The following is a 20470-nucleotide window of genomic DNA, read 5'->3' as shown; positions in this document are numbered from 1 at the left end:
GAATGAAGAAGATGGCTCCTCCTCGATCGAAGCGTGGTTCCTCAGAGGATAATCCGGTATTGTGATTGAAAATCCTTGCTTCCCCTTAGTTTTATGTAGTATATATTGTCGTTGGTGGGGATGACTAATTTGTGTTTGCCTCAATGCCTTTGTAGTCTGTGGGGAGCAACGACATTCTGTCAGCCTCGGAGGTCCCTATAGTCTCTCCTGAAAGGGTTGATTTGGTGAGTTGAAATTTTATAATTATTATATGTTCTTTAGAAATGTTTATTTTCCTAACCTTGTAGTCAAGCGTTGTGGTCGTAACTGAACTACGTATAGTCCTTTCTTTTGAAGTCTGTGGAAGTTGAGGAAACTCAGCCTAGCATAGAGGCTTCGGGAGTCCCTATTGTGGGCAAGGAGGTATGTAAGGATTTTTATTGATATACTGCTTCATTGCGCTTAGGCTTATCGCGCTAACTACTTATGTTTTACCTTATCGTAGGCCCTGTTCCATGTAGATATTGCCACCGTGCCTATCACTCCTATTATCAAGCGACTAGTGGAGGAGTTGAGATCATCGCAGCCTCCCAGTCGAGTTCTTGAAGCTGCTGAGAATGTTGGCTCTAATGATGCCTCTTCTGACGTTGTGGTGAGAGAGGAGGAAAGTTCTATGGCTGTGGAGTCGGAGCCAGTAGTTTTTCGTGAAGAGGCTTCGGCTCCTTCTGTGGTTGTCAGGGTCAAGGTCCCTGGGGACTTGGAGATTGGGGCTCCTATTGAGCCCGAGGCCCCTGTTGACGGGGTTGGGACTTTCATGGGCACAAGGGACCAGGCTAAATACAGGGATATAGAAGCAAGGGTCGAATCACCAGTCGAAGAGTCAACGTATAAGGAGGAGCTTGTGTAGATACGACAAGAGCTCACTGAATATTGTGATAAGAATGGCATCCCTTCCCTGGGTTATGCCACCGTAGATCCCGTCGTAGTTCAGGGGCGTCCCCGGTGTGACAAGTACTCCGTCTCTCGTTCGCTGGCGGAGTTTGCTTCTATTGTCATATGGGATGGGTGGTTGCCATCTACAAACCTTCACCCAATGGTCGTTGGGCTTGCCTTGAATATGACCGCGACCATGATGGACCACATAATGAACCGTTCTGTCGAAGAGCTCTCGTGGTCAGACTTTGCTCGTTGGCTGGAGGTTTGTAGATCCTTCTCCGCTATTGGCTTCCAGATGGGTCAGATCGAGAGGCGAGTCATGATGTTGGCTCATGCCTTTTGGAAGGCCGGCCTGAAGGTGTCGCAATCAGTATTACTTCACTCAATGAAAGACGCACGCCTTCGTCGCAAGATTGTTAAGGTTAGTCTTGCGAAGGCCACTAAGAAACTGGAAGCCCTTATGGACAAATGCGCACGACAGCGAAAGGTGGTGGTAGAGTATGAAGTGGAGCTGGAAGACTTGGAGGGCTTCGAGGAATGCGGGCGGGCCTTGGAGAATATCATAGCGATGAGGAAGGAATAGGCCTATAAAGTCATCGTAGATACTTGTGTTCATTGTAAAGAGTTCTGTATTGTTACTAAATAGAACATGATTTGCACTCTATGTTGTTGTCTCCAATGTCCCTTAGTCTCTACGCGTCTTTATTAATTGTTGGCATATATCATATTTAATTGTTTCGAAGAACGTTCTCGGTGTTTGTTAAAATCTTGTCGCACTTCTGAGCTTTTATCGTACTTAAGCATTGGTATATTCATAGTAATTTTATCGCAAACAAATAGCTTGAGGTAGATAGAGTATCGTGTCTATATTTGACTAGGAATTATCTCATATGTCACCGTGTCAATGGGTAGATAATCAGTGTTCTTAAAGGGGTTGGGTTCCTCGTGGATGTGTGGTGTGCTGTCGTAGGCACCCAAAAATAAAACTTATACTATGTGAGAATAAAATGTAGTGTGAGTAAAGAGAATATCTAACCTGAATTATGTGCTACGTGAATCAAAGATGAAGGGGGGCGGTGTGTGTAAAGAAAACCATATTTGAAAGAAAAATAATCAGAATTAAAGAGAACAAAATTTAAATGGGAAGCAAGGCAACTTAGAGTGTTGTAATTAACTAAAAGAATGAATGTTGGTCTAGAATAACATCCACCACCAGAATTTCACTACTGTTCATCGATGCAAGAATAAATCAATTCAGACTTTGAATATTCATCGTAGGAATTACTTTCCTGCATCTTCCTAATATCAGTTAATCGGAAAACAAGCGATCCTATTAATCCTTACTACTGAACAACCCATAAACAAACGTTAAAGATTTAATCCAGCAATAGCATTAAGCATTAGAGATCGATGAACCTAAACAACACAAGCACAAGCGGTTGTATTTAATTCAGTCGAGTGTCCTTCCTAGGATCTAACAATTTCTGATGCAGCAAATCATTAAACCCTAGTTGCTTCGCAGATTAGAGGGACCAAACAATTACGGATTTGATATCTAATCTAGCAATAGATTGTAACGAATAATAAAGTAGTAGGCCTTCCTAACAATCAAACGAAACAATCATAGACATAAACATAGAAGAACATTCGATATCCAAAGCATGAATTAAATAATAAAAAACAAATTAGATCTCATAGTTTGGTGGATTCTGAGGCTTCTGCTTCCTTCGACCAAGTACAAGAGTTTAGCCACGCATGGTCATGGTGAAAACTCCAAGAAAATCAAAGAATGAAGAAGAGGGGCAGAGAGAAGATAAGAGAAGAGAAGAGAGGTTTGGCTGCTCCCAATCTGCTTGCCTTCTCTCTAGGTTTTTCTCCTCTTATCTACTTCCCCCAAGAGAAGCCTACAAAATCTCCTAAAATTTCTCTAGGTCAATCTACAAGTCTGACTTTTCTAGAAAATGCTCAAAAATAAGATAAAACAAAGTTCTTGTGTGAGTGGGAGAGTGGTAAAATTGCGGATGGAAGCTCCAAGGCTAAGGAATGTCTTCAACACGTCACCAATGCAGTTGCAGAGAATTTGGGCCTGATTTTGACATCGATGCAGACCGAATCTATCAAAACTTAAAATAGAAAAGTTGTAGAAATTTTCCTTATACTTAACATTTTGAATCATCTCAATCGGAGTCCGGATGAGAGAGTTATGCTCAATCTACCACACGGCGCCGAAACTGTGTAAAATGACCCGATTAGCCTTGTTTCTCACCTAACGCCTCCTTTTGTGCCTTGAACCAAAATATAAGAATTATGAGTGCATTTGGGCATAAAAAAGGCTAATTATTAAGGGAGAAAAATATGATATTTTTCGTTCTCATCAATGTGATCGCAAATGCGAATCTTTGAAAGTGTTGCTCCATAATATAATCATAGATGTAACTACATCGTATTTATGAACCATCAGGGCGGGGGGGGGGGGGGGGGGGGGGGGGGCGAAGTTTTATGTCCCCCTAAGTTACAGTGTGGATAGCATTGTAGAAGGCAAAAGGTCATTAGTGGCAAGAAAGTTTCCTAATCTATGAAAACACTTCATAATATAATCCTACTAAAACTCTTCAAAAAAAAGTCCTAATTGAACAAAAATTCGGAAATCATGATCTAATGCTAATTTGGTATTTTGAACTAGAATAGAAGCCCTGTGCTGACACTAGCTTGGTAAATTCGAACTATGATAGAAATTTTGTGATGGCACTAACTTGGTAAGTTCAAACTAAGATAAAAGTTCCATGCTGGCGCTATTTTGGTAAATTCGAACTAAGGTAGAAGTTTCATGTTGGTGCTAACTCAGTAAATGATTACCCAGTTGGATTAATAACGCCATCCAAGCTTCTTATGTGTCTTGGAGTGGTCCCAACTTGCATAAAACTTATTGGCCTTCTCTTTTACTACATCAAGTGCTTTACCCAAGGTGGGCACTCTAATGCTTAAATCAATGATAAGAGTGAAAAGGGAGCAAAGAGATTGGAATGCAAGAGTGAATTTAATGCACAATCGTGTGTACCTTCTATAGGTGAAGGAGGTGCCTTTATATAGGCATCAATCTCACATAGCGTGTCCAAGATCTCCAAGGGAACATAACTTATCGGCCCACCATCCTCAGAGGTAGTTTTAGCGGATAGCAATAAGACATATCCGATTATATTTGAAGCAAGCGATATAGAACTCAGCTCTACTGGTCAAGCGACGTGGCCCCGAAGTAATCGGAGATGATATGCCACACATAGTGAAAGTCGGTCACCACGCCACATAAGTCACCACCTTGGACTTCAGTCAAGTCGGTGAGTACTCGACAGGGGATCGACCCTCCTATTGAGGTGTCTGGTCTACTTTGCCAAGGCGTGTAAACCACATAAGACTATGTCCTCCTCGGCCTTAACCGAGGTGATGTTGGGCGCTTGCACTAGTCTTTCAAGGTGTTCGAAGTGATTCCAACCAACCTGATAAGGACACATTATTGCTTATGTGGCATCGAGGTGTTATGCAACAGTTTAGAAGTGTCATGTGGCACAAAATCATTAAAGGGCCAAATTACCCCTCATCGAATACAAATTATACACGGCGAGAGGGGTTTCTTACAGGTCCGGATGTACCAAGCATGTTAGGTAAGCACAATGAGTGAGCACGTAATAGCTATATGACACATGTCCCAGTTAATGCGCCTTTCATCCAAAAATTTTTGCTCCGCTAGACAGAAATTATCCATTATTTTATTATCTTTGTCAAAATAATTAAAAATAAAAACAATAAAAAGGAAAAACCTAAACGTGTTAGGAGTTGGGACTCATTTACGTTTTCCTTTTTCATTGTTTTTTATTTTTAATTATATTGACAAAGATACTAAAATAATGGATAATTTCTGTCTAATGGAACAAAAACGTTTGGATGAAAGGCACATTAACTAAGCCTTGTGTCACACATCTATTACGTGCTCACTCATTGTACTTACCTAACATGCCTACTACATCAGGACCCGTTTCTTACCTGCTCATGGTATTGAATTGCAAAAGCGTTTCCATCTGCATAGACGGCGAGAGGGGTTTCTTACCCCTCATCAAATACAGCTGCTTCTTTTGTTTTTGGGTTCGGAATTTAGAATTTCAGGTTAAGAGAAGAGGTTGTTGTAATGAAAAGGCTTCGAATCGGCATGGGACGATTTAGTTTTGATATTCCAAAAGGATTTAATTAAGTTCAAGTAATGGTTTCAGTTGATGCATTCATAGTAAGCTTCTGAGCTAAGGAAGAAGTTCTCTTGGTCCTTTAGTGTGGTTCCAGCGGTTCTCTGACGTATTACCATCCCATGGATAAGAGAAGCTCCAAGATCTCTGTACTTTTTCTATTTATCTCCTGCTTTTGCCATGTCATCCAATGTTGAGAAGCCATGGTTGAACTTGAACACCTTGTTACATAGCCATCTACCCTATCTAGGGTTCCCAGGATTTCTTTGTGTCATCCTTCTTGCTAGGCATGTTGAGAAGCCATGTTAGGCATCATATATATAGGGGTTCCTAACAGGATTTCTTTGTGTCATCCCTTTTGCTTGCTTGGTCTGATTTCTCATAGGGTACTTGTACAACCCCATTAATTCTCAAAGGTCTGGTTGTCTTCTTCCCAAAAATTGCTCCAACAACACTCCAACTAAAACGATAACGATGGTATTGAATTGCAAAGGAGTTTGACACAACAACCAACTGAAAACAATGGTATTGAGTTGTAGAGGAGTTTGGCTGATTGATTATTAAAAGAAAAGAAAGCAAAACTTTCGATTTCCAATAGCTTTCGGCGTTCAAACTTCAAGTATCACAGCTAAAATGAAGCTCAGATCTGGGTTCCTTGCTTCTAGCTCTAATAACCCATTTTTTTATCTAGCTTTCTTAGGAATTTCTATGCAGATGGAAACAAAAACAGCAAGAGGATTGGGGAGGTTCTTGCAAGGAAGAAGGGAAGAAATCCATTGCTTGCTTGAGTCTGTGCAAACGATGCCATGCAAAGTTTGGGGATTGCATAGAGAGGGGGAAACTGCCTTGTAGCGATGGCTAGTACAACGGTATTTTAGGAATTTTTCAAAAATATATTAGTCACGTGATGTCACATGTAAACGAAGTATGATGAAAAAATAACGATAAGGGAGGTTTTAGACAATCGTAGAAAATTTAGGGGTATTTTAATATAATATGTAAACATTAAAGGTAGAATAAGTAAATTAGCTAAATTATAAGGATAGCTTAAAAAATTTGTCCTTTTTTCTAAATAAAACAAAACAAAAACAATACTAAATTGGGTGGGGAGAGGAGATGAAAAGTAATGGACTAAAAACTCTGGCCGTTTGGACGTGAGGCCAAGCGTAAGCTTTTGAAGATGAAAGATGTGCCCCCTTTTCTATACCATTTATAAAAATGAGAATGGTTATCGTCAAAAGATCCTGATTTTCTATTTCCACTATCGCCCTTCAGTCATTATACCCTAATTTTTATGACACAACAATTTAAGTGAGGAATAAAGATAGGATATTTTTATTTATTTCTATTACCATATGTAAAAATGAGAATGGTAGATGGGTAATCCGATTATCTATTTCCATTATTACCCCTCTTTAGTCATTATTATTCCAATTACATTTCTATTTCTATTATTGCCCCCTTTAGTCATTGTTATTCTAATTGTATTTTATAATATTATATATAGTATTTTATATTTCCATTATTGTCCCTCTTTAGCCATTGTACCCTAATTTCTCTATAACCATTATATATTTCTATATTCTATAATAAAAACGAGGATGGTAACAATGTTTCATCAAAAAGATTGACTACACTTTCCCTTTTTATAGGGATGCAAATGGATTGGATTGGATTCAAATTAGGGTAAATCCGAATCCGATCTGATAAATTATAGGTCCAATCCAATCCAATCGGATCTCATAAATATTGATTTAGATTCTAATTCGATAAGGATGTTGGATATTCAAAAAATGAAAGTATTTTTCAACTATTTTCATCGTATATACATGTTTTTTTATAAAAAATAAATAATATAAAAATATAATATAAATAACGTATTGGATCCTTTTGAATCGGATAGGGGTGATCCCAATCCGATTTAGTTTTTAATTGGATCTGATTATCCAATCCAATCATAAAATCCGTAACGAAGATATCCAAATCTGATAAAATTGGATCAGACTTTGGATCGGATCAAATCATGATCCCTTTTTACCCTCTATGCTTTTTGTTATTCCAATATTTATTTAGCTTATCATTAAATGGGATGTACACTATGAAGCAAGGTTTTTTCCAATAAAAATGAATACTAACCGACTATCAACCAAAGTTGCATCATTTCATTTTTACTTTCATCATTTTTTATCATTCTAATGTCTGATCTCTCATAAATGTGAAACTATAAAGTGGGTTATACCCAACACAGCCCAGTCACTATAGCAATTGGGCTAGTCCATACCCCCGAGTTGTGTTGGGCTTGGGTTTTGAGGCTCATGTGTCAGCACGAGATAGAACAAACAAGTGGACCATGTTGCTATAGGTCCGCAGCCCATCACGGAATATATATATATATAGATAGATAGATAGATAGATAGATAGATATAGATATATATATATATACTATTTTATATTGTAATTTTTTAATTTCATTTTATTATTTCATATATAAATAATTGTATACATCAAAATTCATATAGAATAAAATTTTAAGATTTTTTCAATTTCTTGTCTATTTTATTAATTTATTTAACTTTTCATTTTTTCAATTTTTTAATAAAAAATCATGCCTCTCACACCCCGGCCTATGGCTGAGCCCGTCTCGACCTATGTTGTAGGCCTAATCTTTGAAGAGTTTCAGCCTAGGTAGGGCATGACCCACCCAAGACCACGTGTTAGCATAGCACGGCCTATTAAACATAGACAACCCGCAAAATCGTGTTGTGCTGGCACAACACAACCCCACTTTATATTTTTTGATGAAATAGTGAAAAGTGCAAATTAGAGACAATACATAAAAAGGGCACGAATGATAGTATATAACACACATACAAACAAATGAGAAAGTAATAGAAAAGAAATAATCATAAATTGTCAAACATCTATCGAACCACCTTCTAATGGCCTAAATCCAAACTCTTCCCAACCTAGGATCAAGTCGATATTTTCATCCAAATTGCATTTTCTTTATCATACTTGATTTGCATTAATGAATTTAGTTATAATTTTAATTATTATTTTTCATTCATTTTCACCACTAGTATTATAGAAAAAAGAAAAAAGAATGTGCCCAAATCAAATTCCTTAGGCTGAGTTTGGAAGGAGAACAAATACAAATTATATAGAGTGCAAAATCTTATATTTTATATTATTTTATATGTATTAACACTATACATATTTGCATTTCCACTCTTTTCAAATTGAGCCTCATTTTGGAAAGACTGCAAATGCAAATATGTACAACGTAAATACATACAAAATAATACAAAATATAAGATTTTTCACTTTACCTATATTTGCATTTGTACCCCTTCCAAACTCAGCCATTTTGTTGTTTTGAAACAAATATTGATGTATACCGATGAGAGCGCGTTCATTGGCTCACCGCTCGAGTGAGAATGGGAAACGGGGAGGAAAGAGGTCAAAAAGGAAGAGAAAAGGTCAACGTTCTTGTGAAACACGAATTTGCTAGTTGTACGCCACTCAAACTCAGTCTACGGTTCCTGAATCAACGAGATTTATTAATAAATCCCCGAATTCTTTATCCAGACTTGCCTCTCTCTCTCTCTCTCTCTCGCTCGCTAAATATCCAAATCATCCCCACACTGAAGACTCAACCCCACCACCTTCTCTTTTAAATAACACAGCAGACTACTCTCCAATTCGCATTTGCTCTCTCTCTCTCTCTCCTTTCTTTTTCTCAATCTCTTGTTCAAGTAAGAAGCAAAATATGGTGGTGGCGTCTGCTACCACAATTCGAAATGAAAGGATGCGAGCCGTGGGAGTTCCAGTTATCGATCTCTCTCGCAAGCGGTCACAAGTGATGGAGCTCATCCTAAAAGCCTGTGAAGACTATGGGTTCTTCAAGGTGATCAATCATGGCGTCCCCAAGGACGTTGTTGCAAGAATGGAGGAAGAAGGCTTCCACTTCTTTGCAAAACCAGCCTCCGAGAAACAGAAAGCCGGTCCACCCAGCCCTTTTGGATATGGCAGCAAGAACATTGGCTTCAATGGCGACATGGGTGAAGTAGAGTATCTCCTCCTCCATTCTAATCCTCTCTCCATTTCTCAAGCCTCCAATGCTATCTCCACTGACCCAACCAAGTTCAGGTAACTAGTAATTATTATTATTATTATTAACAAGCTTCGTCTCTCTCTCTCTCTCTCACTCATGAACACCTACCCACACGTACAAATAAAGAAATCAAAACACGAATGGTGGTTGGACAGTACTGATGGTTGTTAGATGTAATTTCTGACGATTATCAGAGATTGGCTTGTGACTAGTTTTTTAATTTCTTTCTGGTAATTAAAGAACAAGAGGGATGAACAAACAAAAGAAATTAAAAGGGTTAATTTGATTAACAATAGCATTGGGTTTTCGATTTAGCCATTTTATTGCTGGCCGGATGTTGTTAATAAGAAATAAAGCTAATGATGAAGGAGAAGGCTCCATAGATGTTCTCCCTTAATAATTAAGGAGAGGCAATAAGTGTGCAGTGATCTGGTAATAGATAATAGTTTGCTCCCACCAAACCCTGATTAGACAATCGATCTACTTTACACACGTTAATGAAGTAAATACCAACTAGCTAGTTTCTTTAGTTTAATTCTAGTGATCGATATACAATCAGTCGTCTATGGGTGGAGACAAGAAGAAGCAAGAGTACAAGAAGACGATACAAACGACATGGTACACTCTGAGAAAGCTTGAATGGTGTTAGTACAAGAAGATCCAAAGCCACGAGGAGTGCTACCCATCATTTGATATGATCTGATGAAATATATATGTATAGAAGAATATATATAACAATTATGATCAGAAGAAGCACAAGTGAGTGAATAGCAGCAGCACCTCATCCCATTAAATAATGCCCCAGTCCAGTCATACCTGAACAAGGGTCTAACACAGTTTAATTTTGTGTGATGTGGCAGCTGTGCTGTGAATGAATACATAGAAGCAGTTAGGGATCTGGCATGTGAGATTCTGGATCTGATAGCAGAAGTCCTGAGGATCCCTGACAAGTCAGCCTTGAGTTCCCTCATCAGAGACGTTGATAGTGACTCACTCCTCAGGCTCAATCACTATCCACCACCTGGCAGTGGCATTGACTGCCATGACTGCAACTCATCGCTCCCTCGTCACCAGAATAGGGTCGGCTTCGGCGAGCATACCGACCCTCAGATTTTGACCCTCTTACGATCCAATGAAGTCGAGGGCTTGCAGATATCTTTGGGTGGTGAAGTGTGGGTCCCCGTCCCTCCTGACCCCACCTCTTTCTGCATCAACGTCGGAGATGCTTTGCAGGTTAGCATTTCTCTATATATAGCATTCTTCTTCAATTCCTCTCTACTCTCTTCTCAGTTCTCATCAATAACAAACAACAATCACGGGAGTTGATGATGAAGTTGTGATGGGTCCCCTCCCCCTGGCCCCACTACTCCTCTCTCCTCTCTCCTGTGAAATAGAGAGAATAATTGTGTATGAGATTAACTGGGTCCCGCTCTCTACTGCCATGCTGGCACTCAAGCAACCGGTCCCATCCATGCAACAGTACATGACATGTGTCTCAGATGAGCAATTACGTTGATGGAGAAGTACAACACTGGTGTAGGTAGGTCATACTCATAGGTGACTGGGCCAGGCGGTTCAGACCCGGTTCTGGTTTTATTATTTATGATAGTTATCCTGAAAGCTAGGTTAATAACTAAGATGCATGATGAATGAATGCATACTGAAGTGAAGTGAGTGTGAGTGTGATCAGTGTGATCGATCATCAATAGAAAATTTTTAAGACTAACGTGGTTGGTGGATATTGCGAGCAGGCGATGACGAATGGGAGGTTTGTGAGCGTGAGACACAGGGCAATGGCTAACTCGTTCAAGTCACGGTTGTCGATGATCTTCTTTGGGGCTCCACCGCTGCATGCATGGATCTCTCCTCTTTCAGAAATGGTTACACCCCAGAAGCCTCGCCTTTACAGACCATTCACCTGGGCCGAGTACAAGAAAGTTACATATTCTCTTCGATTGGGCGCCACTCGTCTTGACTTCTTTAGGACGACGACCCCTTCCCCTTCTGATGATGACGATGAGGAGCAGGACACTGCTTCTGCTTGAACCACATCAATATCAATCAACTCTCCTCATTCTTCTCTGTTAATTTTATGGCCGGCCGGAGATGGAGATGCATGCATGTTGTACTGTAAGCATGCATTCTTGGGGAAGATTTTTTACTTTTGTTTCTTCCCCAGATTTTTTTTTTTCTTCCTTTTCTTTTTCTTTCATTTAATTATTGGAAGAGAGGTCGGGGAGATGCCAGTGTTACCAAGGTATAGAAATGAAAAGACAAGTTAGTGGGTATATTCTAGCTCTGTTCATGAAAAACCTTAATTAATTATTTCCAGTTGAGAGTCTCACTTTGTTATTAATAAAATGGTAGCTAGCGATTTTGTTGTTCCGTGGACGGTGGTTAAGATTGGCTGAAAGTCTGGGTCTCATGCACACAGCTGATTTAAATTAAAATTTGTTACGGAAGAAATAAAAACTTTGGTTTAAAAGTCGCTTGATGATGAAGATCTGAGTTACGTTGAGCGATCCAAAACAACTACAAGACAAGGGAGTTGGACCAAAAGCAACAGATCATCCGAATCAACTAAGGACGATTGAAAATCAAACCAGGTAGAGAAGTTCTGGGCCTTAAATGTCAAAAACAATAAGATAAGACGTTAGTTTCGTCGAACCATTACTTTATCATTCCCCACCGAGCACATAAAATGATAAAATATATCTGGATGGGATCTTTGTTCGTCTCTTGCTTTTATTTCTTCTTTATCTTGTCATTTTTTTTTCTTTTCGTGAATACAATCATACAGAATAAATATGGCATTTAATTTGCATTCCTAAAGACTTCACAATTTAAGGAGTAGTGCACGTTAATATTCTCTTTAACATATTCCAAATTGAAACAGATATAAGTTTAATTTGGGTTTTTATCCGCTTTAAGAACTAATTAAGAAGTAAGAACACCTTAGCATGCAATTACTAATTAGAGATTTTTTATTAAGAATAAAGAAGTAAATATTTACATCATGCTGCAATAGTGAAGATAAAGGGAACTTGGTGTGTGTAGAAATCCCAAGTGTAGTACAGTCAGAAGTAATAAAAAAAAAAAAAACTTACTTTGTTGATAGCTCAGCTAATAAATTCTTACTTGTTAAAGACTGAAGAAGAGTTTCAAACGCAAGTCTTGCATCTGTATAGTTTATCAACTAAGATAGATGGAGAGTGGAGTCTTCAACTAAAACGCCTACTACTTATCTTGCTTTGATATAAAAAGAGTAAAACTTTATTAGCTGGTATCAGGTTTACCAACTGTGACAAGGAAATTCACTAATCCTCCAGCTAATGCATGCCTAGCTTCTGAACAAAGGCTTTTCAATTTTAGTGTTAGGTGAGATAGTGCTGGAAGACTTCACTAAAACTGGCTTTTGCTTTTTACCTCTCTGTGACCAGATTTTACCCAAAGGTTTAGACTCTCTCTCTCTCTTTCTCTCTCTCTGATATACACAATGGTTGTCCAACGCTCATTGACTCATGGAAAGAAGGCTTCAGATGACCAACCCAAAGTGTTTCTTTTGGTGCAATGGGGCAAGGAAAAAAGTAGATAGCATACCAAGTGCATGAATGAACTTCACGTCCAAAAAAAAATATATTTCATCACAAAACTATGTGCTGCATGAACAAGCTACTCGTAAGAAGTTACCAAAATGCCCTTCCACGTGTTAACCTATTTATACTGGTATGTCGAGATCATTAAAGGCTTAAAAGTGCCGAATAGTTTGGAAATTTTTTATGAAGTGAAAAGGGTATGAAAGTGATTTCCGGCTTTCATGTTTTGGTATATTAGTAAGAGCTAGTCGGTGTGTTTGTCCCCCTCGTTCAGAGCAAATATGGCTTCATTAGTGTTGTTCTTGGAGGCTCTGATGAGACAAGACCGGGACCAGGTTGGGCTCTCAATGAAAATGAGTGAGGAGGAACATATGCAGACCAATAAACGAGACGAAGATGGAATTAATGCTCATCCACAAGGAAAGATGTTCTTCACGGCAACAAAACTGATATCTCGCCGAAACTGCAGCGGGATAGAGAGTTCTGATTGCAGGATGGAGTTCCTGAAATGGAAAATAGACGAGTGCTTTATGTGGCCTTAGCAGCAAGATTTTTTTTTTTTCAATTTTTGGTCAGTTTCTAAGAATGAAAAACGCACCATTGAAGGAAGTGTCCATTCCCAAATCCCAACCTAAGTTATCATATATGGAATGATGTTGATCTTTGGCCTGAGTGATCATTTTAAGGGTAGAATGGGCCAATTCTTCTCCATACATGAACCACATAGATAGAAAGACAAATAGACAGATAGAAAAAGATGAACATCTTCCTTTTTCCTCCATCCATCCATCCTTTCAATTGTAAAGATGTATAATAATATAATATTGATGATATGGTTGTGCTTTCTCATGTTATGTATGTTGTTATGGCCTTGTCCGGTCCTTATCTCCACCGTAGCTTTCAATAATGGAAGAGTTGATGAGATAATGAAAGGTTTTCTTTTGCCATGTGGCAAGGGTAAATGTCGACTCTGGGTCATCAGAACTCAGAAGCATAAATATCTTCGCTACTTGGATGGTTGAAAAACCTCTCTACCAAATCGGGGAAGCCATCAGCAATTCAGCACCTGGGATGGGAGGGCATCTACTTGACATACTAGTACAGCTCGATCACAGAGCGGTGCCTTGGTAAAGGAAAAACCTTGGCTGTTTGGGGGAAGGTTTCCTGTACTGCAACCTGTAAACAGCCCAGGCGGCTTTTTCAAACAGCCAAAGAGTTCTGATGGTAGAGCTGGAGCCTGGAGGATTGGAATGAGTGAGCACTTAATTAGTTCATCACCTCTAAAATTTCAGTGCCCCTTTTCTTCATAACAAATATATAATTTTTTTCTTCTTTTTGTGTATTGTGTTTGATTAGTCAAGATCAGAAGCAAACCCGTACTGGTTTCTAGAAAAAGTTGTAGGGGGGCTTCCAAGAACCCAGGGTGTATTGTGGTGGGCTTACTTGTTGCAGAAATCTCTTGCTGCATTTTTTTCTTCTCTTATAGCAATGATTGATTTGGTGTACTTTGTTTTGTATCGTACGAAGACAGTCAGTAGTACTTAGTAGTCCATCAAGTAGACAGTCAGTAGTACTCAGTAGTCCAGCAAAGTAGGGATGAAGAAGCAAGAATCCCCCTCTGGCCGCTGCCCCACCTCTCTCTCTCTCTGTTAACCTCTGGAATCACTTCCTTTTCCTTTCCCCCATCTCTGAAAAAACAGCAAGAGACTTCTGTGATTCATCTTCCCAAGAGAAAGCTAGCTAATGGGGAATGTAAAATCTGGAGTACGGAGAATCCAATCAACTGTTTTTGATTGTTTTCGTGACAAACAAACTGTGGGTATTGGGGTCTGTATAATTAATTACCAATTAAATCGTATAATTACTTATCAAGAAGCCAGCATCACAGTCTCATAAAGCTGGTCGCCCCCCGCAAGGAGAAGAAAGAGATGTGAATTAGAAAACAGGAAGAGTTCAACCATATTTTAGTGAGACCATTAAGCAATTTAAATTCTATTACTTCCGTCTAAGGATTTCTGAGAAGTTATCCACCATACAACCCTCCTCTTGAAGTGTATTAAATGTTGTTTCACATTTTCAGAAGTCGGTGATTCAGTCACCTCGAATAATTCTATCTTCCAAATTAATTCAGTTCCAAAGTCTGCCGATACCTCTCCTTAAGTGAGTTAATGAGTCTTTGTTCATGTACGTCGGTTCACCTTCAACCGACTCCATCCACTATAATAACTCATCTTCTGTACTGATTTGAACCATCAGAGAGAAATACCAGAATACTACAAAACCTTTCTCTCGTTCAACTAAGTTCTATTCTGTTTTCTATTTTATTTTTTTTACAGTATTTGTTGTTACTATTATTAGCAACCATCAGTGGTATCAGAGCCCGTTCAATCAAATCTCTTGGGTGTGAGTTCTTCTAAACAATGTGTGCAGAAGCCAATAGTTCCACCCTTTATCTTCCAATCTTCAATGGAGAAAACTATGACTTCTGATCTATCAAAATGAAGACCTATTTTCGGTCACAAAGTTTATAGATAATCGTTGAGGAAGGATTCTGCATTGCTGAAGATACCTCTACTCTTTCAGCAAATCAAAAGAAGATCTATGAAGAAAATCAACAAAAGGATTGTCAAGCACTATTCTACTTACAGCAAGCAATGGCTGAGGAGATATTTCCTCGAATCATGGGCGCATCAACTACAAAAGAAGCATGGGATACACTGCAAGAGGAGTTCCAAAGATCTGTCAAGGTACGCACTGTTAAATTGTAGAAGTTTAGAAGGGATTTTGAAAATCTTAAGATGAAGGATAATGAGACTGCAAAAGATTACTATTCTAGAATAAAAGGAATAGTAAATCAAATGAGAGCCTATGGGGAGACTATTTCTGACAAGAAAATAGTCGAAAAAAATCTAATCTCTTGCACAGAGAGATATGATCCAATAATTTCGGTGATAGAAGAAACAAAGGATCTAGAAACACTATCACCAACAGAATTGATGGGCTCTCTCGAGACATATGAAAATAGGCGTGACAGGCAGAATGAAAATTCGGTTGAATCTGCCTTTTAGTCTAAAGTTAATCTACGGTCTCATAAACCAAAAGTTGATGGAAGAAAGTCATAAGGAAAACCAAAAGAAAATAATGACAAGTTTTCTTCATGTGGTATTTGCAAGAAGAGAAATCACTTGGAGAAAGATTGCTGGTTTAAAGGAAAACCACAGTGCCAAAACTGTAAAAAATTTGGCCATGTTGAAAAAGTTTGTAGATTCAAGAAAACCCATCAAGCTAATTTTTCAGAAAAGAAAGATGAGGAAAATAATCTCTTTTATGCTTGTCATTCTGCAATAGAAGAAAAAAATGATACTTGGTATCTTGACAGTGGGTGTAGTAATCACATGACTAAAAATGAAAACATCTTCCATAGCCTTGATAAAATCAAGACAAAAGTCAAAATTGGTAATGGCGACTTCATGGAAGCAACCGGCAAAGGTACCATTGTTGTTGACACCAAACAAGGCAAGAAATACATAAATGATGTACTTTTGGTCCCTAACATTGATCAAAATCTAATTAGTATGGGTCAAATGATAGAAATATGTTACTCTCTACATTTTGAGGGAAACTCTTGCACAATCTATGATAAGCAAGACAAATCCCTTGAAATTGCAAAATCAAAAATGACAGAAAACAGGTGCTTCCCCATTCAATGGAAAGATGCAAGTTATATCGCAATGCAAGCACGAGTGGACGAGTCGTGGCTATGGCATAGAAGATTCGGACACTATAATTTCCATGGATTAAGGATTCTTCAGCAGAAGAACATGATGCGTGACCTACTAGCTATCAAGGAGTTCAACAATGTCTGTGAAGGGTGTATGCTCGGAAAACAACATCAACAACCCTTCCCATCCGGCAAAGCTTGGAGAGCCAAAGCGCCATTGGAGTTAATTCATACAGATGTTTGTGGTCCAATGCGTACTCCATCAAATAATCAAAACAGGTATTTCATCCTCTTCATTGATGATTATACTAGAATGACATGGGTTTATTTCTTACGAGAAAATCGCAGGTTTTCGATATTTTTAAAAAATTCAAAGCCCGTGTTGAGAAGCAAAGTGGTCACAACATCAAGACCATAAGAAGTGACAGAGGCAAAGAATATACCTCTAATGAATTCAACAAGTTCTGTGAAGATGAAGGCATGGAGCATCAACTTACAGTCGGGTACACTCCAGAACAGAGGAGTATCCGAAAGAAAAAACAAAACTGTTATGGAGACTGCAAGAGCCATGCTCATGGAAAAAGGTCTTCCCAAAATTTTCTGGGCAGAGGCAGTAAGCACTGCTGTCTATCTGCTCAACAGATGTCCTACTAAAGTTGTGCAAGATAGGACACCAATTGAAGCTCGGAGTGGGCAAAAACCATCAGCAAAGCATCTCAAAGTTTTCGGATGCATATGTTACACACATGTCCCACAAGAGAAAAGAGGCAAACTGGATGAGAAGACTGAGAAAGGAATTTTCTTAGGCTATAGCATTCAATCAAAAGGCCGTCGAGTCTATAGCTTAAGGAAAGAAAAACTCATAATCAGTCGAGACATAAGCTTTGACGAAGATGCTACATACAATTGGGAGACAAAAGAAGTTGAAAGAAAGACTATCAACTTGCCTCTATTACCAAGTCAAAGAATTGAAGAAGATCGTGATCAAATCAGTTCGCCAACACAATCAGAACCGGAACAAGCTTCACAGTCTACTCTGGACTCACCACTAAGGCGAACTAAATCCTTAACAAAAATATATGAGACATGCAACTTGATGATCATAGAACCAGAAAGCTTTGAAGAAGCTTTTAAGGAAGAAAAATGGAGAAAAGCTATGAATGAAGAGATAAAAATGATTGAAAAAAAATGAGACTTGGGAACTTATGGATCGTCCACAAGACAAAGACACTATTGAAGTTAAGTGGGTCTACAAGACAAAGCTTAACTCAGATGGCTCAATCCAGAAGCTTAAAGCAAGGCTAGTTGCCAAAGGATACTCACAACGATACGGTATCGACTACAATGAGACATTTGCTCCAGTTGCTCGCCTTGACACAATCAGGGCATTGATAGCACTTGCTACACAGAAGAAATGGAAAACTTTTCAACTTGATGTGAAATCTGCATTCCTCAATGGCTATCTTAAGGATGAAATCTATGTAGAGCAACCTCAAGGGTTCGTGGTGCAAGGACAAGAAGACAAAGTTCTCAGATTAAAGAATGCACTATATGGCTTAAAACAAGCTCCACGAGCTTGGTATAGCAGAATCGACAATTATTTCTTGGAGCAAGGATTCAGGATGAGCTATAGTGAGCCAACACTCTACATCAAAATTCAAGGTACAAATGACACTCTCATTGTTTCTCTATATGTTGATGATCTTATTTATACTGGAAATAATGAGAAGATGGTCAAGAAGTTCAAGGAAGACATGATGAAGACTTTTGAGATGACTGATTTAGGCCTAATGCACTATTTTCTTAGAATTGAAATAACTCAAGAAGAAGGGATATTCATCTCACAAAAGAAGTATACAGAAACTCTTTTGAAAAAAATTCAAAATGGAGGGGTGCAAAACAGTCTCCACTCCATTAGACAACACTAAAGCATACAAAAAGGAATATGGCTCACCAAAGGCAAATGAATCACAATTTTGAAATATGATTGGAAGTCTTCTCTATTTAATTGCTACAAGACCAGACATCATGTATGCAGTTAGTCTACTATCAAGATTCATGCAGAATCCAAGTCAAGTCCACCATGGAGCAACTAAAAGAATACTAAGGTATTTGCAAAGTACAAAGAGCTATGGAATTTGGTACAGAGTCACACATGACTCTAAGCTCATTGGCTACACCGACAGTGACTGGGCAGGTTCGGTTGATGACATGAAAAGCACATCTGGTTATGCTTTCACACTTGGATCAGGGATATTTTCTTGGGCTTCAAAGAAGCAAGCAACTGTTGCCCAATCATCAGCTGAAGCAAAATATATTGCAGCAGCAATAACAACGAGCCAAGTTATATGGCTCAAAAGAATATTTGATGACATGGGAGAACCACAAGTTGGTGCTACTGAAATCTACTGCGATAGCAAATCTGCTATTGCAATGGCAAAGAATCCCATATTTCACAGCAGAACCAAACATATTGGCATCAAGTATCACTTTATCAGAGAAGTAGAAGGAAACAAAGAAATAGAGCTCAAACATTGCAAAACTGAAGAACAGTTAGCTGACATATTCACAAAGGCTCTACCAAAAGGCAAGTTCGAATTGTTACGAGACATGATTGGAGTTGCTAATGTGCACCAAGGAGGAGTATTAAATGTTGTTTCACATTTCCAGAAGTCGGTGATTCAATCACCTCGAATAACAGTAAAGCTAAGTCTATTTTCAATGTTTGTTCCATTTCGATACAAGTCGTTGTATCTTCCAAAGTAATTCAGTTCCAAAGTCTGTCGATACCTCTCCCTAGGTGAGTTAATGAGTCTTCGTTCATGTACGTTGGTTCACCTTCAACCGACTCCATCCAATATAAAAACTCATCCTTTGTACTGATTTGAACCATCAGAGAGAAATACCAGAATACTACAAAACCTTTCTCTCGTTCAACCAAGTTCTATTCTGTTTTTCTAAGTTCTATTCTGTTTTTCTATCTTATTTTTTTATAGTATTTGCTGTTACTATCATTAGCAACCATCAAAGTGGCTATGGCATTTGATTTTGGGCTTCTCAAAATCTATCAACCAGAAGTTTGTCGAGGACAGATTACGCAGCAGAAGCATATAGTTGGACACTTTGGACTTACTAATTAAGATCATCTCCCATTGTTATCTATCATCCCTGCAGTCCCATTGTTATCATTCAGAAAGCTATACAAAATCAATCATCTGTATCAATAGTACTGGAGACCCATTGAGATCCTAGTCATTTATGCAACATAAGACAGTACCACGGCATCCATGAGTGCATTACGATCTCACAAGTTCCTCCCACCGGATTTACATCTACACAGACCCGCCAAAAAACTCAAACTAAATTCACCTCCTTGAATATGAAATATTAAAATTTAAACACTACACCGGTTTACATGCAATCCTTTGAATTCCATCTCATTTGGAAACCACCCAACAAGGAAAACATTTGGGCTTAGTTTGATTCCAATGAAAAATGCCTGAAGCTGAATGTAATTTCTAATTTACTTTTGCTTGAAATTTGATGTAGTTCTTTGTTTTTTTTTTTATTTGGTGAGAAGTAAAATGGGAAATCCAAAAGATGTGATTCGCCCCATATACTAAGAGAACAGAGGTATGGAGTGAGTATGAAGCAAGATGATGTAGCTCAACTTTATATGAGGGAGATTTTTTGTTTTTTGTTTTTTGCTTTTTTGGTTTTAATATGAGGGAGAATTGAGGCTGGGGTAAAGTGGTTTAAGTTTCGCATCAGTGATTTGATGCAAAATTTGTACTACCGATGAAGTGGCGTTTTTGTAACACTTTGCACTTGCAGATGTCAACAATCAACATTTAAAAAACTTGCCTTTCATATGTACGATCTGTTTGTGTTT

General features: G+C 38.5%; 1 protein-coding gene across 1 annotated transcript; it reads left to right on the top strand.

The window, feature by feature from the left end:
• Positions 1–8791: 8791 nt before the first annotated feature.
• LOC104611218 (gibberellin 2-beta-dioxygenase 2-like) lies at positions 8792–11584 on the top strand. Its single transcript, XM_010278183.3, has 3 exons — positions 8792–9296; positions 10122–10494; positions 11013–11584. Exons 1-3 carry the CDS (start codon positions 8917–8919, stop codon positions 11304–11306), a joined length of 1047 nt encoding a protein of 348 aa, XP_010276485.1. The 5' UTR covers positions 8792–8916; the 3' UTR covers positions 11307–11584.
• The last annotated feature ends 8886 nt before the right edge of the window (positions 11585–20470 follow it).

This window comes from Nelumbo nucifera, chromosome 4, assembly GCF_055504915.1.
Source record: "Nelumbo nucifera cultivar China Antique chromosome 4, China Antique-T2T, whole genome shotgun sequence".
Classification (NCBI taxonomy): Eukaryota; Viridiplantae; Streptophyta; class Magnoliopsida; order Proteales; family Nelumbonaceae; genus Nelumbo; species Nelumbo nucifera.
This window is presented reverse-complemented; position numbering and strand designations above follow the sequence as displayed.